Source organism: Opisthorchis viverrini (assembly GCF_000715545.1).
Source record: "Opisthorchis viverrini unplaced genomic scaffold opera_v5_36, whole genome shotgun sequence".
Classification (NCBI taxonomy): domain Eukaryota; kingdom Metazoa; phylum Platyhelminthes; class Trematoda; order Opisthorchiida; family Opisthorchiidae; genus Opisthorchis; species Opisthorchis viverrini.
In genome coordinates, this window is record NW_008751692.1 from 1,800,089 (window position 1) to 1,819,453 (window position 19,365).

Here is a 19,365-nt window from a genome sequence, read left to right on the forward strand (position 1 = left end):
GCTACACCCTTTTTCACTTGTGCCTTTCAGGTGAACGAAAGGCCACTGACCGACAAGAAGAAAAGCGACCCGAGAAACTTAGGCAAAGTCCTCGATCCTGTGTATCAATCCGCGAATCCGTGAATCCGTGGATCCGTGAATCCATGATTAAACCTATTGGAGCGGTTGACTTGCTGAACAATGTCCTTGAATTTTGGTGTCTGTCCGGAGGCGGACACCCCTGGCCGCTTGGTCGGTCCCATATGTGGCCTTTAACTAGGTGTAGTGTTCCAATGTAGTGGATCTAACCTCATTCACTTCTCAGTAGATTTCCATGGATTCTTATAATGATGTAATTGTTCGGCCGACCGAAATAACCTTTTCACGCACAGCCGTGAATCCAGTGGAAGTGCTTATTCTTAATCGGTCTCAGAAGCGTTTACGCTACAAAAGTTAGTACTTATGATCTCACCGCTGTTATCTTGAACCCAATAGTTCTTTGCACTGCCAGAGGTACGTACGCTCTATCTAAATGCAAGGGAACTCTTTGTCAGGAGGCGTTCGTGAAGATGTAACTCTATTTGTTTTTCGAGTAATGTCTCCCCACAGTAATATTGAGCTTATACGTGCCTCGCTACTTGATCAGAACCGAAGGGACTTTTTCAAGATCCAATTTTTTGATTGCCTGGATGACTCATTGCAGGGTGAGTTCAGAACAAATGTCGATTTTTAGTATTAATCTGCATGGATTGTTGATGTTCGACTCGCCTTCAGAGTAGGATCTCTGGTGCATACGTGTTCCATGCTTGTAGCGCCGTGCGTATGCGCTTCATTTGGTCCGCAGAAGTTAGGAGGTGCACCGCTTGTGTTGATCTTGTCCTTACGCATGTTTCCAACTGCAATTCATAGGTAAACACCGTTGTCGAGTCTAATAATCTGTATCCCGACATGAAAGCTACCCAAGAGTGAGTAGTATATACCTTAGACCGAAATTAACCCACGAGAGGTAGTTTAATCGGATTGGGCTTGTAGCTACATGTAACATTAAGCAACGTAAAGTGGCTTGCATGTATACTCCCGGCCGCACCCTTTCAGTTCAACTACAGTTCTTCAGTTCCATGCACATTAAGGTTCAGGTGTTTCGAGAACGGATGGCGGTGCACACCTGCCTTTGAACGCTGTCACTGATTTGTACTTTACTGACTTGTTCGAAGACCAGCTTCATCATCATAAACAGGAACTCCAGTGCCCAGTCAGGGAACTTCACGCCCATGTAAGCTCCCTCATTTCTCAGCTCCGAACAGAGTAATCATCACCGCGGTGGGAACTGAGAAGGGCGCCTGACGGAATCCTGGAGCTCTTCACGAACTCTTCCCTGGATTTAGGCTTCGTGCTATAAAGTTTGCGGTATGTGAGAAGTGCGCATAATACCAAAAGCCTTGGATTAGAGATTAAAAAGCTCCGTAAAGGCCCCAGTGGAGTCGACAAACGACTGTCGCATTTACTAGTCAAGTGTCATTCCAGGTTCAAAGGGCGTGGTGACTCCCACTTGTTCCTTTGTTTGCGCATCACCGAGTAGTAGCCTGCCGATGTGGTAAGTTCCAGGCGGTTGGTTAATTCCGGTAGAGTGAACTGAATTTGGCGTGGTTGGCAGACAACCCTCACAACATTTGTCCTAGTTATCAAAGGCCACTCCCATAATTTCTACCTGATATTACTGTCACCCACGTTTCTAGGTCGTTCGCATACACAATGCGCCACCGGCATATGGGATAGAAAGTTAACGAAAATCCACAAAAAGTGCCTATTCGCAAACTGATCCTTGTGCTATTCCGTTTGCAACAGCTGGAATTCGGAGTGCTGTTCATAAATTTGGTCTCATCCGTCTTGCCAACTAGCCAATCCATTCAAATATCCTCCCTCTAACTCAATGCTTAGAGAGCTTATTCGACAGCCTCTAGCAGGAATCCTTGCTCGAGTTAACGAAAACAATATGCAGTTCTCGCCCCTCATCCACTCGTGCCGATTTTTAGTCAAGCAGCAGATTGGTCTCTTAAGAAACCTGTACAGTTATTCATGCCACAAACCGAACAGCGCCTTATTATCTCGGTCATCTTTCCCAGTACTAATATGAGACTCATTGGTCGATAGTTTGCTGAGTCACCTTTGTGCATTTCCATGGTTGTCGTCCCTGTTAATTTCCGAACAACGAAAAAGGATGTGGTACATTTACAGCTGGTATCTTTGAAACTAAGTGGTGAAAGTCATTGGAGTCAGGGAGGAAGATTTCTACTTTTTATCACATTTGGACTACCGACCAACGTTGTGTTATGGATCCAAATTCGGGACCGGTGGGTTATGGTGAAAAACGGATGCCTACTTTTCCAAGAGGGTATCCACTTTCAGGTTCTTATCTGTCAGCGCATGTGCTCTGTTGTGTCAGGATGGAATAGCTTTCTTTACCTTTGTCATTGTCGTATATAGGTGAACAGCTGTTTAAGTGTGGAAGTTTCCACCAAATCCTATTCATATTCGCGATGTTTGCTTAGCTGTCACGCGCAGCCTGGTACGCATCATTTCCTTTTTGACAGTTGGTCAGTTTGCGTTTACTCTTGAGCTCCTGTTTAATCCGAGACGGCCAAAGCGCATGTCTTCTTGTTTGTCCGTGTTTGTAGAGGCACTCGTGCTGCCTCCCACGAAGAAAGCATGAGTTGAAAAAGGTCGGCCTTAAAGTCTGGTAGTTGACCGTGACCACCGGTGAATAATCCAGTGACGTCAAAATACAGTTAAAATGTACTGAAAGCCAGATGAGGCTCCAAGTGCTGCTGTCTGCAATAGCATCAGGAGTGACTCAATCGTGCCCCACCTGGCTGAGCTAGTTCTCAGCGGCGAAGTTGGACAGACTGTTGGACAGGGTCCTCAAAGAAGGTCCTAACTCTGGCTATAACGAGAATTTACTGACCGGAAGGTCCGGGGTTCGAACCTGACCTATGCATTTCGGCTTCCCCTATCTAGGCTTGGGAAATCTGATAGTATCCCAGCCGTCGTGTTTTCTTCTGGTAGCATAGCAGTTAGGCACCGAAAGGGTGCTACAAAACAACATAGTACCCACTTCCCCTTCGGTCCGAGTTTTGAGTTAGACACTACAGTCGTGGTCCCGAAACAAGACCTCGCATCCTCTCATTACTTTGTGGGAGAGACGTTTGGTGCTGAGAGTAGGTTATCCCAAAACCCCATTCCTCGGCTCCAGAATTGTCATTCACCCCTGCAGCCCGTTGTTCACAGCCTCTTCATCCAGCTAACAGTCCACTGTGACCCGTACGTCTGCCAGTCTGCTGACGATCGTTCTGTGTCTAAACTGTTGTCAAGAAAAATAAACCAAGATAATCCCTCACAAAACTCAGTAGATCTGATCCGCTCTGCGACTTTCAATATCTATACTCCTTGTCGAATTTGGTGCAGGTATATGCTGCTTGAACTTAGATTTCTGTTTCTGTCTATGTATTTTGTTTCTCCGAAACACTCATACAGACCCCACTTCGATTATACACCTCAGGTCGTTTATGACTAGCTCAAATGTCTTACGTTTCACTCTCCAGGCATCTTGCAATCCTGTTGCAATGGCTGGTGGTATCTATGGCGGAGAAGTTGTACTCATTCCCTGGGCTGAAATAGCTTCACTGAACAGTAAACAGTCGTTTTCAAGTGTAGAGTTGTCTGGTTCACTCAGGATCAACGCAGTTCGATGCGGCAAATGGTGTCTATTTGTTGTTTTGGCTCACGAAACAGATTGGAATTCTTAAGCTGAGAAAGATAGGTTTCATCGAGGTCTGTCAAGACTGTTTCGGTCAGCAAGTCACGTATAGTCATCCTGGCGGCTAATATGAATACCCAGTGCCGACAACCAACCACAAGTAGTAAATTTGGATTTGATGCTCATCTTACGGATAATGGGAAACGAATTCTTCAGTTGCGAGCTGAACATCGTCTGTTCCTGATCAGCACGCACTTCTAACACAAGTGCTCATGCCGACTTCCTGAGAGTCTACCAACCCAAGGGTAGTCGTGAACTAAGTTTCATCATGTGGCTGTCAGTTACCGATGAGTAAAGATGACTCTTCTTTCCGGGAAAAAGTTGCAGCAACCTTTCGGTGCCTAACTGCCATGCCATCAGAAGACAGCACGAGAGCTGGGATATTGCCAAGTTGCCTGACCCTAGAGAGGGGAAGTCGAGAGGCAGAGGTTGGGTTCGAACCACAGACCTTTCGGTCAGTAAATTCGCGCTCTGACCATTAAGCCATCATACTTCAGAATGTGAATCCTACGAACATGCCCCTTGCGACACAAAATGCACTTCAGGTTGTAGAACCTCTAGTTGTATCAACCATGACGAAAGTGTTTGACGAAGCCTGTGTACCAGTCCCAAAGACCGGAATCACGTTTGCCAATTGGCGACAACAGCCGTGTCAAAGATCGTGTCAAGGATCGTGGGTACCAGGTCGCAGTATGATTGTGAGACACGGCCTCTGTGGATACCGATCTGAGGCGTCTTCAAGCTTTCAACCGCGAATGTCGCACGAGTGTTGCTGATATCGGATGGCGTTGACGAATTCGTAGTGGGACGATTAAGCAATGGGCAATTTAGTTGTGCTGCAGGCACAACGGCGCTGTCAGACGCGGTTGCTCGACCATATGCTACGCATGCTGAAATATACTTTACGGAGACGCGTGCTGCTCTCTATGTCTCCTTCAGAATGGCAGAGTGCGAAGTGGATAGTGTGAATTTGCAGGTGGACATGGCAACCGTTCACCGAAGAATTAAATTAAATCCAGTTCATTGGTTAAGTGGTTATGGTTGCCAAATGTGCCTTCAAAGGACATACATATTCACAGCAAGCAAGGGGTGCACCTAAGTGTCTCACTCACCAGAACACGCCGTAAACAGACGACTTCATTATGGGGCGACAGTTTATGTAACTCTGTGAGCTGCAAAAGTACATCGTCTTGCGTTCCAGGCTAGTCAACGGATGGAGCTCTGACAATCATAAACTCTAGTTTTCCTGTCATTTGCTGTGCGTGAATGGTCATCATCTAACGAGACGACGCGAGGTGAAAAATGTGGATTGACAGAAGGGTGTGAGAGGGACGACGCACTTTTGACTCCCTGTGTGCTTGGTTGGAGACATCCCGAGGCCAGCAGATGTCAGTGGTGTTCGCGCTGTCAGTTTTTACCAATGTACCTGTGTGAGCGTTTGAAGATGTAATCAACTCAGAATGACTGCAGCTTACTGCTTAATCCGGCGGAGCCAGGTCCCTTCCCTGTCCACTCCTATTCTTCCGTCTTCAGGCTCTAAACAGAGACATCGGTGTCGATATTGCTATTCCCGTCGATTCTGATGATGATGAAAATGTAACTTCATCAGTATACCGAAGAACCATAAGGTCTGTGCGAAGAATCACGCACCCTGATTTAGACATTTTTGAAGCAGAATCATTTGGACACTTACCTCAGAGACCGTGCAATGTCAACGGAAATGTAAAGTGCATTAGGTCCAGGCTATGCACATACAAATAAGGCTAGTGAGAAAAGTGACCCTATCGATATCCGAGGAATAGAGGCTACACTGCCGAGTGGTAACACAGCTGTAGGTACAAGAGAGCAAAGATATCTCAGTGCGTCAACTTTAGCAAAAGGTAATAACCGCGCAGAAACGTGTTTGTAATAAAAGCATACACTTGAAGTCAACCCTTCACGAAGAGACTGGACCTTACCGTGGTGTGACCGTGCACCTCAGCGATCCATTGAGTTATGCTGCGTAGTGTTTCCGTGACACTCACAGAGTCTTCTCTCATGCCAGGTTGGTCAATGGTTAGAGGTCTGACGAACACAGTCTCCTGGCCCCCCAGGTTGGGGGTTGGAACATGTGGCGACTTGTTCCGTAGAAATGGTAATGCATTTGCATTTCCCGCCAAACACCGCTGCCTTGCAGTTAGGCTTTTGAGCCAAGGGCTTTGGTTGAGGGCCCTAATCGTCTTCCTGTCTAGGTGTGGGGTGTTGGCGCCCTGGCAGTACCCCAGCCCTCGTAAAACCGTGACATTTACGACCAGCAATACTCTCGTGCTACATCGGCCGTCGCGTGGTGCCATCAGCCGGGTCGCCTTACTTGCTGCATACAGCAGGGCGGGCTACAGCAGGCGGCTACTGCTGACGCCTCCCTTCTTTCTCTTTCACATACTTTTTTCTTCCCCCTCTCCCCACCCCATTAATAACTCTCTTCTTGTAGGCCCAGCACTTAGGATTGATGACTCCGTTCGTCATGCATTGGTTTTGCGTGCAGCATCTGCTCGTCACATGGCACCGACATCTTCAGGTATCTCCGAATCAGTCCTAAACCTCGACACCCAGTCTATCTGGCCGCGTTCAAAATCCGCACTCTGAAGCAAGCATGACAACAAGCTGCTCTTGCACTCACGATGGACCCGCTTGGGATTGATGTGTGCTGTGTCTCATAATCATAATCATCATCAAAGACAGCAACATCAGTGTTGGCACTGATGCTTCACTGCCACAGTGTCTCATAAACTAGAGTTCAAGATGCAAGTACAGTGATTGGGCAACCTGACAGTAAGGTTGCCCTAGCCTAGGCAGGGGTAGTCGAGCCTAGACAATAGAAGTCGAGATACAGCGGTTGGGTTCAAACCACGGACCCATTTTGCAACGTGCAGTGAAGAGAATGTGCCTACAAAATGGGGCGTGTCCACAGCTGTTCCTGTCTTCAAGAAGGGTACGCGAACGCTGTGCGAAAACCACCATGGCATCAACCCTGAAAACCAAGCTGAGTTCCGTCCTGAAAAAGAATGCGTCGATCACATTCCAAGAACAGCGACGCCCTGTCTTCAAGAAGGGTACGCGAACGCTGTGCGAAAACCACCATGGCATCAACCCTGAAAACCAAGCTGAGTTCCGTCCTGAAAAAGAATGCGTCGATCACATTCCAACCTGGAACAGCGACGCCCATCACAGCAACCAAAATGGTTGTCTTCCTTGACTTCAAGCTGCTCTTGACTTTGTGGATCGTCAGGCTTTATGGCGATGTCTGTAGCAAAGATTCTCCCCGCAAATTCTTAGTCCTCAAGGCGGTGTAAGCCAACTCCCGCGAATGTGTTAAGGTCTACGGCAAGTTCTCACCTGAGTTCACTGCATCAGTTGGTGCGAGGCAAGGCTGTCCTGTTTCACCTTATGGAAGACTCACTACCAGCCCCTAATACCTTAAGGGGTCCAAGTGCTCCGGGCTGTTCGTTCACAGACATCGTGTACACATACGACAGCTCTTCTGGGATCTGACGCCGTGGTAATGGAAACAATAATAAATAATCTAAATAGTAGTGCCTCACGGTTTGACACGCGCTTCACACCTGCGAAGTGTGTTGTTGGCTGGGTCCGAACCTTCGCATCTTGATTGCGGATGAACCGATTGAAACAAATTTGCCTGCCTGGACAGGGTCTCCCGAAGGGTGATATTTCCATCCGAATTGGGAAGACCAGAGCAGATTTCATAAACCTGCACCACCTGCGGCGGAGGTGTGACATCAGGTTATCCGTCACAGGTCGATTTTGTAATGCTGCGGTGTGCTCTATATTGTTGTTTGGGTCAGAAAGCAGGTCTGTGCGCGCTAGGAGCCTCAAAAATCTTGTGTCTGGCTATCGATGTCTTCGGAGCATTGTCAGGATTAGTAACGCTGATCCGAAAGATATAACTCGCCCTCGATAAATGAACTGGTCACACTGCATAGGTTGCGCTGGCTTGGTCACCTGGCAGTCCACCGATTTCCTGAATGGGCTCTTTTCGTACAACCACGTGAAGAGTTGAAACGAGAAGTCCGCTGACACCCCCGTGTTCATGCGTCAATTATATCAGTTGTCGCCTCCAATAGTTATCTACTCGACCTCCCGAAATCACCGGCGAACAAAATCGTGGTAGGTCTAACCACCGTATGCCAAGTACGCGGTTTTTACTGTTGCTGCTGCAGCTGATGATAATGATGATACTTATACTCAGTACACCACGTCAAGCCCGAGGTAATGATCAGTGCAGTCGGGGTTTGAATTCGTAGCATAATTTTTCCGCTAGTCCTTGAGCTCTTTCCATTTGTACGGTCTCGTCCTTCTTACACACGAACTGTATCGATGCTCTACATTAGGCGACAGGTTGGGTGAATTTACAAGTAGCCTGGACATATATTCCTCTGTTGATAGGGGCAGGTTCGACATTGGGGGGCCTATAATTTCCCTAACTCGACAGCCTGGTATATTGCTGTAGTTCATGAACCTACTTGCTTTGTCAATTATCTATACAATATGATTCATTACCACATGTTCTGTCACTAAGGGGGTTCCGACACTCATTCGACCTTTTTGTTTCCGCTGCCCATTCAGTATCATGAAAAGTACTATGAAGGGATTTCAAGTCATCACCCACATGCACCACACCAGCAGTTTGTCATGAACATCATATTGCTATGCTCCTGCAGTTTAGGTGGTTTGCTCACCATTTTTTTGCTGAAGTCGTTCATGAAGTTCGTTTTTCAGTTTATATTCATACTGACAGTGTGACAGGAAGTCAGTTTTCTAGTTTGGAAAAGGTAGTGAGAACATTGAGTCAGGCAAGACCGGTCGTTCTAGAACGAAAAAGAGTATCATATGGTGAGGATGAACTTCACGGGTCATGCTTAGAACTCCGTACGTATCGTTTGACAAGTGCCAAATAATTTGATGAGTGGGACACTTGTGTGATATCGAAAGTAAAAGTTTGGTTATGTCGCATGATCGTAGTTGTCATATTTGTCATCAGGCAATCGAAACTCCTCTTTGTTTAAGATTTCTGTGAGGAGCTATATGTGGTCGTCTACCACAGACGAATATCACTCATTGTCGACGCCTGCAGCATTTGTCCATACCATAGTTAGCAGCGTCTATCCGATAAGGTGTACTGAACAGCGTCATGACGGACGTCCACCTCTACAACAGCTTGCGCACTCGGATATCATTATTTTCCGAAAAAATCCAGATTAGGGTGATTTCGGACAGTTTGTTATCGAATTTTGTCGAAAGAATTGCCCGGATTGGATGTAACTGTGTCTTGTCTTATTTGGATCTACTGATCAGTCCACGGCATTCAGTCCCTACATTTGAAGTGCCCCTTAATGAGGAATCTCACGAGATATTTCAATGTATTTATTATAAACCGATTTGACTTACCCTGTTTTGCTTGGTGCACCCTATTGAATATTTGTGCTCATTTTTCTTTGTACCATTCTACTGAACTCTTTTTTTAAAGGAGAGCGCTTTATCAGTTCAGTCGTTTTACCAGATCCGACGGCTTCTAGTTATCGATCACTGGACTCGGACTCTTGCAATTCCTGGCCGAATCGTAGCATCGATAATCTGTCCGTATCTTCGAATCCTCCGCGCGCTCTTTCACTGGTACGACCGGTGGACAGCCTTTCGACATGTTCGAGTCAGTCCACCCTAAAGGGGAATCAGAAATCACTACCAACTGCCCTTATTCGTCGCGGAGAGCACAGAAGCCTCGTGAAGCCGCCTACTAAACCACGTCTTGGTTTGTTTCTTGCGTCTTTACTTGTCCGTTCTCTGCTTCTCACCCCCTACGGAGTTCGGCTTTTTTACGTATGAATTTCAAGTCTATAAAAAGTTCAGGTCCATTCACTAAGTCCTCATTCAAGAGCTGTCTTAGATTGTTTTTACTTGGTTGTGATTAGAATAACACGAACGACCTACTTATAACGTCTTACGACTTCCACTCCGAGGACACTTTGCATTTCCTGACGTCTCTTCACCCAGCTTTGCTTTGACTTTCGTTGAGCGTGCACAAACTCAGGAGATTCCTTAACTCATGGGGTATGTGACGTATTGTGCACCTGCACTTGTCGATTGGGTGTACACTGAGCTTATCGGATGGCTGGTCTCTGGCAGAATATCTGTGAACGAGGTACGCAGTTGGGCATCTGGAGCATACTGAGTTCCTCAGTTGCCCATTCCGAAAGCTACCCAGGCCACTCGTACTAAACTCATTGCTTTTGATATTGTCACACTGACGTTAATGGAACAGATTCTTTCTAAATAACCATGCTTTAACAAATCATAAGAGTATTTGCGCAAATGTTAGGTAGTTTTGTAAAGTATATCAATTCTATGGCGACTTCCAAACCGTCATTAAAATGTTTTTTTGATTTGCTTCGTGTGGTGTATTGGTTAGAGATCTCGACTGCTTTCTAGCAGTCAAATGACCGTCTCCTCGCGGATGGTTTGATCATTAGGAAACCTGAAACCGGGGTTTGAAAGTTTTACTTTTGAAGACAGGGTATGGTCATTTTTGGAAAAGACAATCTACGTTGTAGTCATTCCTAGTGAGTCTCAGCATAATAGAAGCGGTTCCAGTCATAGTTTAGCATGGGTCGTAATTTGGGGAGGTCAGTTTTCAGGCAATAGTACAGAACAGCACTCTTCTGTTAGGGCCCCAGAAATGCCGGACAAATTCGGTCGTGTTCAAGGATGTTACGTGGAGAGACGGATGTCCCAATAATCATGGGTGTTGTTCACAGCCGCGTAGTCATCAGAAGAATGGTCGCTAAATGGGAGAATGATTATGCCGTATCCTTTATGAATATTGTTTACGACCATATGGTCCGATTGTTGGCGTGGTTTTTGGAAGGAAGAAGTATTCTCCCCCTTTACTTTACATCTGTTCATGTGCTCCTTTTTACTGATGTTATGGTTGTGCTGCACGTATAAATTCCTTTAATTTTAAACGCACAAGATGCCTGTAAACATAGACGCTGTTTTTATCCCGGTCAACGGTCTTCCTGTGCGACACCTGGCCGAAGCACGGAACTCGTGCTTTCATAAAGGAAACTACTCACAAGGTTGCTGAAAACTTTTCGACAGCCCACGACCGTTTTCGCCCTTCTTGGGGCTCATCAGGTAGGCGCAGTCCCCGAGTTTCCGTCAACCTTATGTTCTACTTGAATCCAAATTACACTGTTTTCGAGAACTGCACTCATTTGCAAATCAATTTGGTTTTCACGGGAGACTCAATCGAATCTCTCGTTTATGATGTCCTCCAGCTGAATGTGCTGCACACAGGCCGCCTCATGATTCAGTTGGCACGATATTCGAGATATCGCAGTACATTTTCATAAGGGAAACTACTCACAAGGTGGCTGAAAACTCTTCGACTGTTGACGACCGGTTGATGAATATCATAAACGAGAGATTCAGTTGAGTCTCTCGTGAAAACCAAATTGATTTGCGAATGAGTGTATTTCTCGAAAACACTGCAATTAGGGTTCAGGTAGATCATAAGGTTGACGGAAACTCGGGGACTGCGCTTACCTGATGAGCCTCAAGAAGGACGAAACCGGTTGTGGGCTGTCGAAGAGTTTTCAGCCACCTTGTGAGTAGTTTCCTTTATGAAAATATACTGCGATATCTCGAATGTCGTGCCAACTGAATCATGAGGCGGCCTGTGTGCAGCACTTTCAGTTGTAAGATATCATAAACAAGAGATTCAGTTGAGTCTCCCGTGAAAAACCAAATCGATTTGCAAATGAGTGTATTTATCGAGAACTCGTGCTTTCTTCTCTTCGAAGGAGGATCGAGTGGTACCGATGGCTCCGTACCTCCTTGTTGATGGCATTTTCGGGGCTTTGTCCGAAGCTACATTCTAGGTCACCGGTTCTGTAAATCAGACGTTCTTTGCAGGCATCTTTACTACTTTCACTCCGCTATATTTCTCTCCATTGAACTCAATAAGATGAATTTGTGTATTCAGCCATCTGTTTAGGTAACCGTATTCTTGTTCTTTATTCATAACATTATCGAAAACAAGAAAATTTGTCCGGGCTTTGAATGGAAGGGCGTCCAAAATATTCTATCGCTTTCTTGGTCGTTGTCAGCAGGTCTGAAACATTTTTGGGCCTCTGGCCAATAATGCCTCGGAACTGTGGCTGGAGTTGGAGCCAAGGAATACACAATCAGGTGGTCAGGAAAAGAGCTTTTGGTGAAGTAACTGGTATTTCACGTAAGGAATGAATCCCGCTCTGCAAGCTACGTTGACTCGATTATGCGCATTCCGAGCTATCATCCAGTGGGAAGGAGGCTATTTTTGGTGTCCCATCCGGAGTGATAATACCTAGAGGCTGGTAAATTGGAATGAAAGCTGCTACGAGCATCTTGAAGTTGTCCCTACGATGTCCTTTCTGGATGAATTCCCATGACTTTCCCTTTTAATGGGAGGCATTGAAAAACGATGTGGGCAACACATATCAGGGATTTTCGTGCTGTTAGTTTTTATCCAATATCTGACTGAGTTTTGAAGTTGTAGACACTTCGGAAGCCTATGATAAGGTTGCAGTAAGCTCTCCCTCTTCCTTCTTTCCTTTCATTATGGTTATAAATAAGTTGACGTAGTCATGCGGTAGTAAAGTACCTGTGTTTCACATTGATTTTACCGTCTATGGCCTTGCAATTTTGTTAGAAGAGGGTTAACTTGATGCAAGTTTGGTTATTCGGTTCCTTGTTTACAAGGCGCCGGAAGTGAAAACTGACATGCTTTAATGCAGGCATGGCCACACAGCAACGCAGCTTGTTGCTGTTTGGATTAATCAAAACCGCGCATTGAATGGTCAGGAAATCTTCCTTAACATGAAAGTAGTTTTCTTTCCTTGGTTAATCTGAGGGATTTAAGTTTTGTGTCTCCTTTGGTGAACACATGTTCCCCGTCGGCTGCGTCGGATTGGCACGCATGCTTGCTACTGATCATAGGTAGACAGTCACATGCACGAGGTCTTTTTTGTTGTGGTCCATCATGTACTAGTTTGTCCATACAAGTATGAATCTTGGTTTCCATCTGTCAAACAGAACCCTAACGTTTACAAATCCAGACAACGATGCTAGTGTATTTCTAAGGGTGCAGACCCTGACTTGTACGAAATTTTGTAGATAGATCACGCCCTTTGATAAGTGCCTGAATTTGGACCATGTACCGATTTGTTTTGACTCTGATATGCGCGTTGTGATGGTGAACTTGGTTCTTCAAATTTCTCATGATATGATTTGTAAGTAATCCTTGAGTAGGCTGCAACCATTCGATTTTTCAGTGAATTATCCATTCCGATGAAATGGAGTAGCAAGTAACAAAAGCTCGTTATACAGTACCACGTAAGACTACATTCAGAACTGCCCAACTGCAAATTTTCCTTCTCTGGGTGCTTGATACGTCCATCGGACATGCCGCAGCTAATTGATGTCAGTCTGGTGTCGGGTGACCTTAATCTAAGTCGGACAATTGGGATATGCGTACTTTGTGAAATTGACTTACGTCATCGTGAACCTAACCTTAGATAATGAAGTGAACATATGTTTGGTGTAATCACATTTTCTCCGTAGCAAATTCGCCCCACAAACTACCATGCACCGCTTGAGTATCCGAAGTGGACAACAGACGGCAACGATCACTGCTACCATCAAACTACACTCAGAATAAGGCATTTCACAAATTGCATGAGCCTCCCATCTGAGGAGTCACTCGAGGAGCCAACACATGACCACGTGATGCCAGCCGTGTGACTGATTAACGAATAGCACAATATCCCTTCTAAAAACGGATTAATCACACGTTGGTCATCTGCTCGTGGCCGAACGCCTCAGTCTACAACTGCCGACCTAAAGGTTACAGGTTCGAATCTCTTACTGCCAGTGATTCCCAACGAGGAGGAACCACCTGTACATCGCCTTGAGTTTTTAACATATACTTGACTGCAATTCCAAGATGAGATCTATCAAGTTTCAAAATCTCTTCATACATTTGCTACATGTATGCGTAACAGGATTTTACTCAACATATACCTTTTTGACGCACCATTCTCACTAAAGTTACTTCCGTTTGCTGGCATTTTACCTTGACCACAATATTGGTTTCATACGTGTTCATTTTGATTGCTTTTTTTCCCAGTGGCGGATAGGTCGGACGATACTCCACGTGCTGCATCCCAAATAGCTTCGTCTTCTCCAGGCTCACTGAGATTTCTTGCTCACAGTTTGCAGAAAGTCTTCTACTTCTTGGCCTTTCTCCTCTGTTTTGTTGGGATATGTTTGCCTGTGGTCACAGACGAACTCAGCGGCTGGTTGCACTTGCTTCCCATTCGTTTTGGTTTAAAAACTTCGACTACAGTCTCCTCAACCATCTCTCCAGATGGTACTTGCGATGTGCTGGTTGGTGAAGGGCAGAGTCAGGTGTCACCATCTTGCTCACCTACTCAGCAATACAAGTCAGACCGTCGGATGCACAATTTGGACGAATTTGCTCGACATAGTCAGCTGGCTATTCTATCTTTGAAGACTGCTGTTCAGAGCATTTACAGTGCATTGAGTTCGCTGAATCCACTCACTATGATCGCAAATTTTTCCTGGTTTTGTCTTGGTAAGTCGTATTCATCTTTTTTATATTAGTGTGTGCAACCGTCTCTCTTAGGTTCAGAGGAAGGAAGTCCTCGAACTCAGCTCTTTGCTACTCTGTTTCTCCCGTTCGTCGATTATCCAGGCTCCATTTCATATTCACCAGTTTCCCCCAATATCGAAGTCCCAATTAATTTGTTGGTGAACAAAAAAATTTGTGGATACTTGGTCTTGTTCGCACTGGAGCTAGTAATAAGCATGACTAGCCCAAAATAGTGCTCGTTCATTCAATCTCAACCCTTGTTTTGCCTACGCTGCACAGCCTTCGATCTGAACTCAAGACTCTTCTTTAACGCACGTGGAGAACATCGTTTACTTTTGCTTTGCCTAGCTAGTCGACTAGGAACAGCAATCCCTAATGCTTCGGCGTGCGGCGGACTGGCAAAACTGTTAGAAAACAAAGCTGCTCTGCTTTCCAAATTTCTAAATCCTTCTCCACGAAATCGATGAAACAGGCTTCTTATTCATAGAACGTAGCATACCACATTTGAGAGGATCATAGAGTTTTGTGCAATTAGTTAATGTGACTGGCTTGATCATTTCTGAAAACATGACTAAGTTTCTACTACTGCCGAAGCCGTTTGCAGAAAGCTATTTACTTGGTGGGTCGCTGTTCGAGTAAAGTCTATCGACGACGAATTTGATGAGATTAATAATAAAGCGACCGCCACAGATTGGTTGTCGCTGCGGAGAGTGTAGTAATTCGGTGTTATTACGTAGATTAAAAGTACGAGTTAAGTCCATTCTCTAGTTTCGCTGGCACAACGGCGGGGACAAATTTACCAAAGTTATTGTTGTTGAATCCAGAAGGCCTTACTCCATAAAATTTTGACGGGATCGATCAAAAGCTGTCACTGAAGAGTGGTTTTTCGGTGAACTTTTTCACTCCTTGTGTACTTGTCATGGATTTCCGCCTTTTCCCTGCATCACCTTCTTACCTCTATGCCTGCTTCACTGTGCAGTAATCAACTGCTTGTCCGTAACCGCGCTAAGCGTTGGTGCTCAAGTGTTTTCCTCCCTCCCCGTAAAGTACGCTGTCATTCGCGAGCGCTTTATTTAGTCCTTTTCTGAAGAGAATGAAAATCACAGTCTATTTTGGATAGTCAAAGTCCTTCTAAACATAAGGCGGGTAATTTAGGTTTGTCACGTCAAAAGTGTTTTCTCCTCGGTGTCTTTCATGTTCGAATATAGATAATGCTCTCGTTCAAACTATTCAATCTCTACAACTTCGCAATGTGTAGGGGGTCCTTGCACCTGTGGATTCACTGTGGTTGATATTTGATGAGACCGCTGGCCACTGGCAGGAAGGTTAGATTCCTGGAAGAGACCCCCAGAGTACCTAGGACCTACTGGGGCCCTAAAACTCCACCAACATCTCAAAAGGGAGGCCAGCAAGCATTCAGGTCAGTTAATCACTCAATCAATTTAGCAAAAGTTAATGAGTGTTCAGACACGCCACAGATGCATGATCGACTATGATAAGTTTACAGGCATTTCCAGGGAGGCACGGTCGATGTTGGTCGGTTGACGCCGTTCAAACAGTCTGGACCAATGTCAAAAAGTGCCCTTTAGTTGGCACGGGGCTGATGTAGCTTTTGCACTCGCTTGTTGCAGTAGAGCTGTTGTGCTCTTTGTCGGCGAGTCTTTTTCCGGCACTAGGCACTGGAGCGGGAACAGCAGTCAGATATAACAGCCACCAACACTCATGTCTTTTCAGGTTGGGCGCCACACGATTGCTTGCTTGGTTAGATGACCTTTCTTATTTCCTATCATAACATCTTTGAAAAGCAGTTCCTTTTTCCAACCTAAACTCGTCACGGTCATCTACTACTCGTGTATCGATTGCACAGCTGTGCACCGCTTTTAAGCTTGATTCCAACCGGGGAGTAATGACTTGTCATGTGCATGCTACATGGCTTAAAATTAGCAAATTTTTGACTCAGTATTTGCCTGTGATTATACCTCCCATCCAGTGTGACGAAAATTATGCCATCAATCTTACTCTGTAGGATCATTCGTGTCTCAAAAGTGGGACGATCTCTGTGGGATCTTTGCGTCATTTTTCGTTCACTTTCACGCTTGCTGACATGGTGGGTATATTACAGAAATAGGAACGGCAATCTTTTCGAAGCCTTGTCATCAGATCGGCATGTATCCAATGATCCATATACCGTCCACGAGGTGAAAAACACATTGGCAATTACAATAAAAGTGAACATAAATGAGAGATCAATTGAACCCCCGTTAACAACAGAAGTAATTTGCAAATGAGTATGCTTCGTCAGTTGCGAACAACTCGTTGTTCACGTAGAACATAAGGTAGGTGAAAGCCTGGGGACTGCGCCTTCCTTGTGAACCCAACAAGGGTGTAGCAGGTGGTGGGCTGTCGAAAAAATATGAACACTTGTCTTGCAGGTTCTGTCAGATCGTTCCCAGTTATGTTATTGCCTGCGAATTTCCGCCCTCACCTAACCGCCTTGAAGAACTCACCACCACGTATAACACGTATAACTGCAGACATCGCCCAGATCCAAAGCCTATTGGACTATTACAGGAAATCCGATTTTATCCGTGTTTTTTCACATCGCCGGAGGTTCCAGCCACTTCGCTGCTGTTCTAGGTTTCGTAAATTTAACGGTACGACCAACCCGAATATGTACGGACTATATGTTTTTTATGATCCAATTAGTGAGCGGTTGTGGTCACCAGAAAATCGACAATACGACACTTGTCAGTTACACTCTCGTACTAATGAAAGTGATATACTTACTTTCACAAAGAACGGAATTGCTGCTAGCAGTATGACTACGTTAGGAAGGTGTTTAAAATATCCTCATTCAATACGCTCAGACTAATGTGCGTCAAATGACTTTTGATATCATTCCCGTAGTCTACTGGTCGCTTTTATTCACATTTATGGACTTTCTCTGAGGTCGGGAATCCAGAAAACACTATCCTTGTTTTCAAACCTAATACTTTCTCACCATTGTCATTGTGTCATTGGGGCGAGATGGCTTAAGTGTTTGAAGCGCGAATTTACTGACCGGAAGCTCCGTGGTTCGAATCCGACCTCCGCCACTCGACTTCCCCTGTCTAGACTTGGGCAACCTGGCAGTATCCCAGCCCTCGTGCTTCCTTCGGGTGGCATGGCAGCCAGGCACCGGAAGGGTGCTACAGCTGAATGCTTTCTTTTTTTCTTTCGTGTCATCGAATGCTTAAGTTGCATTACCTATTGGTTATATGCACAAGTATGCCTGCGTTCCAGCAATAATTGCAGTGTACACATCGTTTCGAAAGTTCATTCTGTGAATGCCCAACATAACGTGACGAGTGATGTCCACAAGGATGACTGAAGCAAAAACAGCACCCCCCCAAAGGGCCCAAGCGGTGCTCTTCTAAACGCCCTATCCGGGTGAGCACACACACATACACACACTTTAATCTCATTTTCATGTGCATTCAGGATAGAAAACAACTGGTATAAAGGTATGTACATCGGGGGATAGCAAGCATCAGGAAAAAAATTAGTTTTTTTATCTTTAATCGCCTTAGTAACGACAATGTTGGGTAGTTCGGGTACGCTGCCTGATTGGTGAGTCAGAAGATAACTACACTTGGGTCTTGTAATCAACGCAAAACATCGGGAGAACAAACGAACGAAGAGTATAGACTGATTCCAGTGTTTGGTGTCGCCCTGTTGGTTTGGGACAATGCTTTTCGTTTCCCATATTTTGGCAGTTTCCGCATAAATTGCCCCGATGTTGTACACACTTTCTTGCCAGAGGGTCGCGTGCAATTCGCTGAAGTTCATATTCTCTAGAATTTGACAAAAACTTCCCATCAATACCTTCTTCCGGTCGGTTTGTGCTCACAATACACCATACTTTCCAGAGAAACTTTACAAAGTGTTGGTTGGGACAGCGTCCCCAACCTTCATGAGAGCTTACGTTTACTGCGCTTTATTTCAGGTTTTTTCATCATGAGGCATGTACATTAAGTGTGATGTTTTATCAGACAAAATAATCTTGATCTTTGGTACATTTCTGTGAGTGTATAAGCATCCCGCAACCAGTTTTAGGGGAATGCGCTTCCCGTCACTAATAGGTCAATTACGTTCGTCACTTAAAATGCGTTCATGCACTGATTGTCCCCAGATTAACAGTTTTCGGATACGTATTATTGTTGCCCTCCAGCCAATACTGTAGTTCTGAGTGCGAACACAAAGGACGCTGCTGGACTGAATGACCGCACTGGGCTTGAAGCGCCTCTTTTCGGCGAGAGTCGCGTGATTCAACAGGATTTGGGAGTCATTTCACACTCTTCTTGAAGACAGTCTGTTGCACCATACTGCAATATGTGCTTCAGTGAACAAAGAACGCGACGACGCAGCACTGAAAACGCACAACCCTGCAGCGAACTCAGAGTGTCCGGTTTGTGATGCCAGATATATGTTCCGATGCCGTGTGCGTGACACTTAGTGGGCGGTGCAAATCTGCTCCGATAAAACGTTTTACGGAAATTCACCACTTAACTCTCAACTTACTGTGCATCGTCTCCAGAGGAAAATGTACCTTCAAAAAGATGGCGTGATTTATTTGTATTACATAGTTGCACCGCAACACTGTCAAATTCCGTATGTTTACACAGACGTAGCTGCGATTCCCATCCTTCACTTGTCGAAAAGCTTAGCCTGGTCCTGAGCAAGGTATCGGGCTTTTGAAGGCACGGTTAGCTGAAGCGTCGTCCATTCTGACTTTCTCTGTTGTTTGTGGAGCTTAATCTTAAATAATCAAAACCATTTTTTCAGTCCAACAGCGATCATCAAGAACTTTCTTTCCAACCGTCACAGT

The 19,365-nt window shown here is 45.3% G+C and overlaps 1 protein-coding gene across 1 annotated transcript in view; it reads left to right on the plus strand.

Moving 5' to 3' along the window:
• Window positions 1–220: 220 nt before the first annotated feature.
• The window catches only part of T265_02805 (hypothetical protein), a gene marked incomplete at both ends in the record, with an annotated part of 19,751 nt that continues 606 nt past the window's right edge, over window positions 221–19,365 (plus strand). The window contains 3 exons of the mRNA XM_009167130.1: window positions 221–683; window positions 9,318–9,599; window positions 14,013–14,480. Coding sequence (XP_009165394.1) covers window positions 512–683; window positions 9,318–9,599; window positions 14,013–14,480 — 922 coding nt within the window. The remainder of the gene's footprint in view (window positions 684–9,317; window positions 9,600–14,012; window positions 14,481–19,365) is intronic.